At 55.3% G+C, this 9,236-nt stretch overlaps 1 protein-coding gene across 1 annotated transcript; it reads right to left on the bottom strand.

Annotated features, from left to right (window-relative positions):
• Positions 1 to 35: 35 nt before the first annotated feature.
• POMGNT1 (protein O-linked mannose N-acetylglucosaminyltransferase 1 (beta 1,2-)) lies at positions 36 to 8,762 on the bottom strand. Its single transcript, XM_065913864.1, has 22 exons — positions 8,642 to 8,762; positions 7,996 to 8,166; positions 7,273 to 7,387; positions 7,029 to 7,147; positions 6,467 to 6,532; positions 6,263 to 6,376; positions 5,417 to 5,534; positions 5,119 to 5,217; positions 4,833 to 4,960; positions 4,631 to 4,701; positions 4,327 to 4,402; positions 4,044 to 4,127; positions 3,913 to 3,954; positions 3,646 to 3,704; positions 3,228 to 3,300; positions 3,017 to 3,145; positions 2,807 to 2,932; positions 1,779 to 1,843; positions 1,547 to 1,591; positions 1,177 to 1,312; positions 825 to 934; positions 36 to 725 (listed from the first exon to the last, which is right to left on the bottom strand). The coding sequence occupies exons 2-22, from the start codon at positions 8,113 to 8,115 to the stop codon at positions 638 to 640; spliced, it is 1,983 nt and encodes a 660-aa protein (XP_065769936.1). The 5' UTR covers positions 8,116 to 8,166; positions 8,642 to 8,762; the 3' UTR covers positions 36 to 637.
• Between the last annotated feature and the right edge of the window lie 474 nt (positions 8,763 to 9,236).

Here is a 9,236-nt window from a genome sequence, read left to right as displayed (position 1 = left end):
TCTCATACACACACAGTCACAAGACACATCCCCAGAGCTTTTCTCCTTTTTTAATCAATGACCACCTTATCCAGCTTTGGAAATCTGGACAAAGAGGAGGCTGAGAAGAGGCCTGGTTCAGTGTCTGAGGGTCTCTGAGTGAGTCTGCATCAGCAGGTGGGCCCCAGGTGGGCCTGTCCATGGGTTCGGCACAGCAGTTTCCTGAGTAAGAGCCTGCCCCACCCTCAGGGCAGCACCCCAGTCCGGAAAAAAAAAAAAAAAAAAAAAAGAATCAAGGCCCTCCAGGTTTCAGCTGTTTCCAAGGCCCTCAGGACAGTCAATAAATATGTTAGATTCTGAGTCAGGCCTGGGAGGAGGGAGTATGCAAAGGGCAGGATGCGCTGCCCAGGGATCCCAGTGATTCCCAGGTACTCTCCTGCCCTTTCCCGACAAGGAAGTAAATAAATAGACCTCCAACTCAGGAACAGGGGTGTTGGAGCAGAGGAACCCTCCCCTGGGAGTTAGTAATTAAGTCTCATGTTAAAAACAAACCAGACCCAGCCCCTGCCAGTGTCTACAAAATCCTACAGGATTGGGTAAAGGGCTAGCCTGCCTGGGGGTACACAGTACCCAGCCCTGCAGGTTCCTGGAGGAGGTCTCATGTCTGTTCTGCAGCTCCTGGGCCTCCCTCCTCCTTTGGGGGTGACTCCAAGAAAATTGGGGTGATTGATGGTGGCTTCTTCATCCTGAGAAAAGAATAGGAATATGGACAGGGAAGCAGTCATTAGTTACGTCGCCAAATCCCATGAGTTTTCCATTTCCCAGGACAGGATAGGGTCACTCACGAGTACGGGGAGGCTGGGACCCCCACCACCAGGAAGTGGTTCTTTTTCCGAAACAGTCTCCACAGGCCCCGGTGGTTGCCACGCACATCCAGGTCCCAGATTCGGAGGCACTGGGGAGGGGGGGCGGTGGCAAAGGCATGGGTCAGAGAGCTGTGGTGAGGGCCCAGCATCACCCCACTCAGCAGCCATCTCAATTTGCAAGAGACAGCGCCTTCAAGACTATGGATTTGTGAAGGGGGTTAGAAGAGAGGCTCTGAGAGTATGAAGAGAAGGTTCTGAAGTACAGAAATCCAGAAAGGCTCCCTGTATCTTGGGAAAGGGTATTCCTGGGGGAGGTGTGGTATTGGAGCACCTTGGCAAGCTGAGTCCAGGTGGTGAAGTCATCGTCCTTCTCCATCCGGATAAAGGCCACGTAGGTGTGGCCCTCTGTGTCTGGCAGGAAAGAGTCTTCACAAGGGTTCTTGCTGTGGTCCAGAACCTCCGCTTCACTGCAGCAGGGGGCGGGGGAGAAAGGCCAAGACAAGGTCTACCTCGTGACTGCGTCACACAGGCCCTGTGCTTTTAATGCTCTATTGTGGCTATCTTAAACTTCTTAATAATTTTTGAACAAGGGACCCTGGTTTTCATTTTGCATTGGGCCCCACAAACTCTGGGGCCAAGACTCCCAGTGTTTTGATTTCTCCTCACTCCCTGACACATACTCTCACTGCCCTCAGCCATACCTGAGCAGCCTGTGAACTTCTACTTCGTAAGCGTCCTTCTTCAGACTGAGGGAGAGGGAGAACTGAGTCAGGGGAGGGGATCAGTCCAGGGGAGGGGTAACCCCTCAAGGGATCACATGGGGATTGGGGGCAACAGGGCTGGGGTAAACACATAAGCCCCAGGGTGGAGAGGGCCTGTCAAGTACTGGTTATCAAGACTCCTAGATCTCCCCTTTGTGTCCGCAGCCTCTACCTGTCCACATTCCTCAGCTGAACACCTGGAACCGTGTTGAACTTGTGCTTCTTGAAGTAGGCCTCCTGTAAGGGATGTGAAGGTAAAAAGCAGGGCCTTACCCTGGCTGGCCCACACCTGCCTGCTGACCCACCACATAGCCACAAGACAAACAGATGAAGTCCCAGACCTATAAAAGTCCCTCTAATTTCCTTGTTTTCTACATCCTCTTGGCAGCATGCTACTAGCTTTAATCTGGCTCCACCATTGCCAGAGAGTTCACACTGACATCTCATGCTACTGGCCCCTGAGCTGGTCCTTGTCTCCAGTGGTTCTCCCTGGGCCTGCTGTCCCAGGGCCACAGAAGCTGGGAATGAGGCTTGCAAAGCGACAGGTTGGACTGGGAGGGAGGGAACTTCATGACTAAGGAGCTGAGGGTGAGGGAAAGGTCACTCCCTGCTCCTCTCAGAAATGAGTGGGGGTCTTATAGTAACCAGCCTCTGAAGGTGCTCCTGGCTTCTAGGAGGTTCCAAACTGGAAGCTGTCCATTCCTTCACACTGGGTTCTTTCTAGGTCTCCCTGGCTATAACTGGGGAGTGGCCCTTTGGACACAGCCATGAAGGGGTGGGGACTGGGGCCCTCCCTGTTCACTTCAGGCTGAGGCTTCAGCCTCAGCACTTATAAGGATAGGAGAGAGCACAATTCACAGGGCTGGACGAGTGCGTGGCTGCAGAAATACCCTCCCCACACCCACACTCTAGTGCTAAGAATAGCAATAATAAAAATAATACCAGCTGACCCTTATATAATGTTTACAGTCCAAAGCATATTACTCATACTAACTTCTTTAAGTCTCACAACCCTGTGAGGTAGGTGGTATTTTTATCCTCCTTTCTCAAATAAAGAAACTAATGCAAAAGGCAGTTACTAATAATTTCCCAAAGCTAACTGGCTAGTGAGTGGCAGAGCTGAGGTTGCTCGGGCCCATGCTCTTGACCCATCTACCACACTGTGCCCCCCCCACCCCAACACCCCTGCCTCCTACTCACATGGAAGTAGCCATTCATGTTGAGGCCAACGATGCCGAAGTGGTAGGATCGGGACACGTCAGGGATAATGCACTCTCGGCCTCGGCGTTGTTCTGGCATCCGCATCCACATGTCCCAGTCCCAGAGCTGGCAGCATGGAAGACACTCAGAGTTAAAGAGGTTCGAGCTGGCAGGGGACTCCAGCCCACTCACCCTTCCCTGCCAGGGCACCTTTTCTGGTGTGGGCCATTTGGGCTCAAGCTCTTCCTTGTACAAGGACTTCCTGAGCACCCAGCCCAGCCCAGGCATGGTTTCCACACGGTACAGCAGTGCTGGGTCCTCCGCCGTGTGCTCATAGCCCTGTGGACAGGCGGCCACGAGAGGAAGTGTTAGCTTGGGGCCTCTACCCCTCCCTCAGCTGACCCCTGGCTGCTCAGCCTACCTGGTCATTCCAGGCAGAGATACAGTACAAGCTGTCGTCCTCCTCCAGCAGGTGGATGGATTGGCTCAGGAAACTGAGAGGCAGGGTCCAGGGGTTCAGAGAGGGGCAAGGACAAACCCAGTCACACAGTGATGCTGGAAGAGCTGGAGATGGGACTCAGGAGTCATGCCTTCTTCCACCTTCCCCTCAAACCCCATTCATCCCTTCTGTTTCCATTCATCCTTTCTGCTCTCTCCTCCTGCCCCAACACCAGCCAGCCTACCTTTGCTCAGGCATTCCCCCCACTTTGGAGCCTGCTTCCTCCAGAAAGCTTTCTAAGAGCCCCCACTGGAGCAGGGGGGGGCTTCCTCCCTGGAGACCCAGTCAAGCAAAGAGGCCCCATGCAGCTTGAAGCTGCATGGAAGAGCACCCCTCTCACCTGAAAAAATCCACAGCAATGTCGAGGTCTTCTTCCAGAACCACAGCAAACTTGGCTTCCTAAAGGGGGAGGGGGACAACATGAGCCCTAGGGGGCTTTCTCATCCCATGTCGCTCCCACTTCCATCCCACTTCTCAGGCTGCACTGCCCCCATTTTTTATATCAGGAGGATGAGGCCCAGAGAGAGGAAGAGCTTGCTATATAGTAAGACCAGACTTATGCTCACTTTCCCCCTCTAAGTCCAAGAGTTTTGTCCTTACTACTCACCGGAAACAGGTTGAAAGTGGCAGTGAGGCTGGCCTTGTAGTGCTGGGTGGGGAGTAGGAATAGGGCATATGAGCTTTGGGGTGGACAGTGGAGCCAGGTGTCCGCCCCTTCCATCCTTGCCCAGGTGGTACCTGAGACACTCGGGCGTTCTTGATGCTGATGGGAGTGTGCTGGATGCCCCTCAGACCAAACAGCGCCACCACATCCATCGGCTCCTAAGAGGCACGGCCATCATGTGAACCCCCCACCTCAAATCCACCCCCAGCCCACCTCTGCAGGTTCTGTCTCGTCAAGCCCTGCTTGTTTCACAGCCCTTGCCTGGGCTGTCTCCCCTGCCAGGCCTCTGTGATCACTGCTACTCAGTACCTGCAACCCTGCACTCTGCTCTGCCCGAAACCCCCAAGCCCCACTCACCTCATAGTAGCCGTCGATGAAAACTGTTATCATCTGGGGAGACACCCCCTGGGCTGAGAGTAGAGAGCGCAGCATCCTGGGGAGCCCAGGGATGGATTAGACCTCTTTGTCCCCCCAAATCAGGACTCCTCTGTACTTACAGATGGGCCCCAACTCCCCATGTTCACCCACATAGGTGAAGGGACCCAGAATCTGTTGCCTTTCCACCCACCTCAAGCATTCTTCCTGCAGGTACATGAGCCTGGGGTTCCCACCACTAGCAACCTCCTATTCAGTGCTAGATACAGCCCACTCCCGGGTTCACCTGTACAGGTAGTTGGGCCGGTTCCCCGCAATGACAGCTACAGGCACATTGAGGACCTTGTTGTCTGGGAGCTGAGAGAGAAAGAATGTTCAGCTCCTGGTTCCCTCCCAGGCTGGGGCAGGAAAAGCCCACCCTGGACCTTTCCTCGAGGTCCAGCAAGCTGGGGAAGAGTCCAGGCCTCACTGCCCAAAGCCCCACTCACTGGGTCAGGGCTGAACTCAATGGGTGTGGGGTCCTTGCAGCTGCACACGCTCCCGTAGCCCTCGACTTTGCTGCAGAAGCGGCGGCGGCGACGGTTCAGTTCTGTGTCTGCCCAGTGGCACTCTGCCTCTGACAGGGGGGAGATGAGGTCAACAAGATGGGAGAATGAGGTCAGTGTGGTCTGGAGAACACCAGACACCCAGTCGAGAATGAAGCCCTGTAAAGAGAACCCAAATGCCTATCCCAGCCCAGGTACTGCCCTGGAGCCCAGCCCCCACTGACCCCACCTTCAGCTGAGCTCAGCGGCACATCTGTCTTCAGCAGAACTGGATCCCCCCAGGAGGAGAGGGCAGGTGACTTAGAATGTTTCTCCCCAAGCACAGGACCTGGCAGGGGGCAGAAATGAAGGGCAATGGGGGCCCTAGATCCAGGCTCTAGTTCTGGATCTTCTTCCCGTCTCCTGGCCCAGCTTCATCCAGCCCACCACCACCAGCTTTGATCGGACCCCTACCCCACCCCATCTCCTGAACTTTTGCTCCTCCCAGGCCCTGAATACTACAGGGTGGATGCCTATGGTGCTGGCACCTCCTTTTCGTCCCACGAAGGCCCAGGTGTCCCTCCAGCCCAGGGCAGGGCCAGCCTGGCTGCCTAAGCTCCTCAGCAGAGCCTTGGCGGTGTCCTTGAGGTGGAAGGAGCCCTCGTCCTAGGAGACCAGAGAAGGTGATCAACCTGACTGGCATAACTCCAGGAGACTTGGCCTCAGGGAATACTAACTACAGGTCAAGCACCATGTAAAACCTTTTACTTAAATCAGCTCATTGAATTATCACATCCCAGAAAATTGAAGGGTTAGATTCTGAGACTCATTCAAGGTCACCAGGCTAATCAGTCATTACCACGGTCCCACACAGTACCTACCTCTGTCCCCTGCCACCTCCCTGCCTTCCCCCTACTACCCTTCTCCTCCCCTCCCCCATCTTGCTCCAGCTCCACTGGCAGACTTGTTCCGCAAGCAAGCCAAGCACCTTTCCAATTAGGGGCCTCTGTGCTTGCCCTTCCATCTAGAATGCTCTTTCTCCAGATATTCACATGGCTCACTCCTCACTTCTTCCAGTTTTCTGTGCACATGTCATTTCACTTACAGAGGACTTCCCTTTCTAAAACACACTCCATCACCCTGTCTCCCTTGCTTAATTTTCCTCTCCATTTAAGTTATTGTTTTCCTGACATTATAGATTTATCTGGCTGCTTTCTGTTGATCTTGCCCTGTGGGTATAAACTCCATAAGGGTAGGGACTCTGTCGTGCTCTCTCTGACAAAGCCTTCCTCCAGAGGCTTTTGCCACTCTGCCATATTAGGGGCACGAACCCAGGGCCACAAGCAGAGTTGAATTAGGGGCTTTGGGAATGGGGCCAAGGGCGAGTTACTGACCTTGATGGTGCAGATGAGCACTCGGCCAGGTGCCACCATGTTGAGGAACAGCACCATGGCCTCATCCTCATGAGGTGAATAGGTGTCAAACACCCGCTTTGCCATCACATGGCCCTGGCAGGAGACACACCTCTTGTGAGTTAGTGTCACCAGCAAGGAGGACTTAGCTCTGGCCCTCTAGGTCCCCTACCCTTAGAACCTCACCGTGGCCTGGTTGAGGACGATGACATGGATGCCCCGGCCCTGCTCCTGGGCCTCATCCTCCAGCACCTGCAGAGTAGTGGAGACAAGGACAAACTCTTCATTCTGGCATTTGAGGTCTCTCTGTCTTATGGGCACTTACAGCAACAGCTGCATGAAACAAAACCTCCCCTCCTTCCTCTGCCTCTGGTCACATAGTTCTCTTCAAACCCAGCTTGAAGGCCACCTCTTCAGGAAGTCTCCATAGTTCTCCCATGAAAAGAGATCCCATCTTTCTACAATCTGCTCCCGCTGTCATGACTTTTAGAGCCTTTGACTATCTCTGCCTCATGCTGGAGCTGTCACAATTTATCAGACTGAACCCCTCAAAGTAGGGGCCAGTCTGGTTACCTCTGGATTCCCAGTGTCCAGGCCAAGGCCAAGGTCAAAGAAGGCAGTAGGAAGTAGTTAGAAAAATAAATAAATCAATGAAGTAACTGCCTACTAATATTAATTATCACTTTTGATGATACCCACTACATATGATATATTTCACATACTTTACACTAGGCACCAGCCCACTCACCGTGGTGCCGTCCACTGCCACATACACTTTGCTGCGACTTGAGTATACCTCCACATCCAGGACACGTCGGGGACCACTGCCTCGGCGCCGTGGGGGCTCCAGTCGGCCCAGGGCCTCATCTGTGATGGTGTGACAGGTTTGGAGATGGTCCCTCCAGCAAAGTCTGGGATCTGCCTGCCATTTCAGCCTGAGGATCCCAGGGGACCTCCCTCCACCACCAATCCCAGCCTCAGTCTGGCCCTACCATAGTCTTGTTCTGGCTCCAGGTCTTCACTGGCCTCACTGATAGCTCGTCGTGTGTCCAGGATCAACTTGATGTTGACAATGACTGTCACCAGTAGGAAAAGCACGGCTCCTGTCTGAGGGGAGGGTCGGGGATGATAAAGAGGGGTATCCCCTCCAGATCACTGAGGGTCTTTCTGAAATGAGAGCCCTGGCTGAAGCGATGACACGGGGAGAACCTGGGTTTGCCTGTCCTCCCTCTGTGTGACCAGTTCAACTCCCCCAGACTGGGGTCCAGTTTCATGACCACCTCCTTCAGAGGCACTCCCCTTCCATCAGGGCGCTCCCTACCCAGAACTCCTGTATTCGTCCATTGGAGGCCTTGAGTTCCTTGGTCCCCTCCACAATTAGTTCCTAGAGATGGAGCCAGTCCCAGAGAACCACACGGGGAATCAGAAGACCTGGGTCCTAGCCCTGCCTGTCTGACAGGTGTGTGCCCTGGGCAAAGCCTTCCTGATCCAACTTCAGCTTTGTCAGAAGCCTAGGAGGTTGTACCTGGGTTCTGATTCCAGAACTCTGGGCCCAAACCACTACCTGGTAGGGACAGGAGACAAAGAAGTTTCCCTTCTAGGAAGCTGCTGCCTCTTTCTGGGGTGGGGCCAGCCAAGGTAGGTCCCGTGACCATAGCCTAGGCTGGGGGCAAAGCTGAGTGGGAGCCCCTGGGAGTTTGGGGACACCTCTATACCTGACAGAACCTCCGCAGGGCCCGCTGGTTGGTCAGTTTATACTTCCAGGTAAGATACCAGCTCCGCTTTTTTCGCGCCCCAAAGGGCTTGATGAGGGGGCTGGGCTTCCAGTCGTCCATGTCCTATTGCGGGGGTCACCACTGTCCTGGCCAACCCATGCCTGCAGGAATCTGAGGAGACCAGAGGGTCACATGGGGTAAGGTGTTCTTCCCGGAGCCTGATGTTTTCTTAGGAAGATGAGGGAGGACCTCCCAGTAATTCTTCCCTGCAGGCATCCATGCTCTGTGACCCAGGTAAAGCAGCTCAACCATTCTGGAAAGGAAACCTTCAAAGGGGTCAGAACACCTGGAAACTCCCCTGGGGCTGGGGAAACTGACAGGACTGCTCACGGTCCCAGGGGTGGAAGCCAAATAATCGACTCTCAGGCTCATCAGTCCCTAAAAGAATGAAGCCCCAGGCCTTCCTAGTGCTGGGGTGAGCAAAGGGCAGCGAACCCCCAACACCACCATTCTCTATCCGCTTCGGCCCTCGCTCCCTCCGATCTGGCCTTGCTTTCTTCCTCCCGGGGCTCGGGGCCACCCGAGCAGTCGGGGGATCCGCCCGGGACACGCCACCCCTCCTGGACCCCCGTCTAGAGACACTCACATCTCAAGGAGCCCGGGCCCCGTTCGGGCCCCACTCGGGCCCGCAAAGCTCGGCCCGGCGCGCCGCGGCCTCCGCCTCCTCCATGCCGCTCGCGGCCCCGCCCCGGCCCGGCCGGCCCGCCTCCCCGCTTCCGCCGCCGCCGCCGCCGCGGGGTGAGAGGGCGGCGGGCGGCGCTTAGGGCGGCGGTCCGTGTCAGCTGCCCGCGAGTCCTGCTAGTGCTCGGTCCCTCGGATGCTTTGCAGCCGGCTGGCCGGGTGGGCGGCTGGGGGAGAGCCGCTTCCCAGCCCCCCGGACCGCGTGATGGCAAACCCGATTTGGGTCGGAGTCCTAGAGCCTTGGACTAGACCTCGATGTGCGCCAGGGTCAGAAGGGCGACAGGCCTGGAACATAGACACCCACCTCCCTTTGCTTGGGCGAGGCTGCACCTAGGTCTAGTGTATGCGAGGCCATCGAAGACTACGGGGAATTAAAACCTGGTTATACCACTCTCCTAGACCTTGGGCAGGTCATTTCACGTCTCAGGACAGGTTCCCTTCTCTGTGAAATGAGGATGTCCATACATGATGCTTACTGCATGGCAGTCACTGTTTTAAGT

Source organism: Muntiacus reevesi, chromosome 1 (assembly GCF_963930625.1).
Source record: "Muntiacus reevesi chromosome 1, mMunRee1.1, whole genome shotgun sequence".
Classification (NCBI taxonomy): Eukaryota; Metazoa; Chordata; class Mammalia; order Artiodactyla; family Cervidae; genus Muntiacus; species Muntiacus reevesi.
This window is presented reverse-complemented; position numbering and strand designations above follow the sequence as displayed.

Bases quoted from the DNA above. Each gene is read 5' to 3' on its own strand.
- POMGNT1 (XM_065913864.1), bottom strand. From the start codon at position 8,115: ATGGACGACTGGAAGCCCAGCCCCCTCATCAAGCCCTTTGGGGCGCGA. The intron at 7,388-7,995 runs GTATAGAGGTGT...CCCTCCCCTCAG, and splicing joins CCCTGCGGAGGTTCTGTCAG to ACAGGAGCCGTGCTTTTCCT. The intron at 4,961-5,118 runs GTGGGGTCAGTG...CCCCCCTGTCAG, and splicing joins GCCGCTGAGCTCAGCTGAAG to AGGCAGAGTGCCACTGGGCA.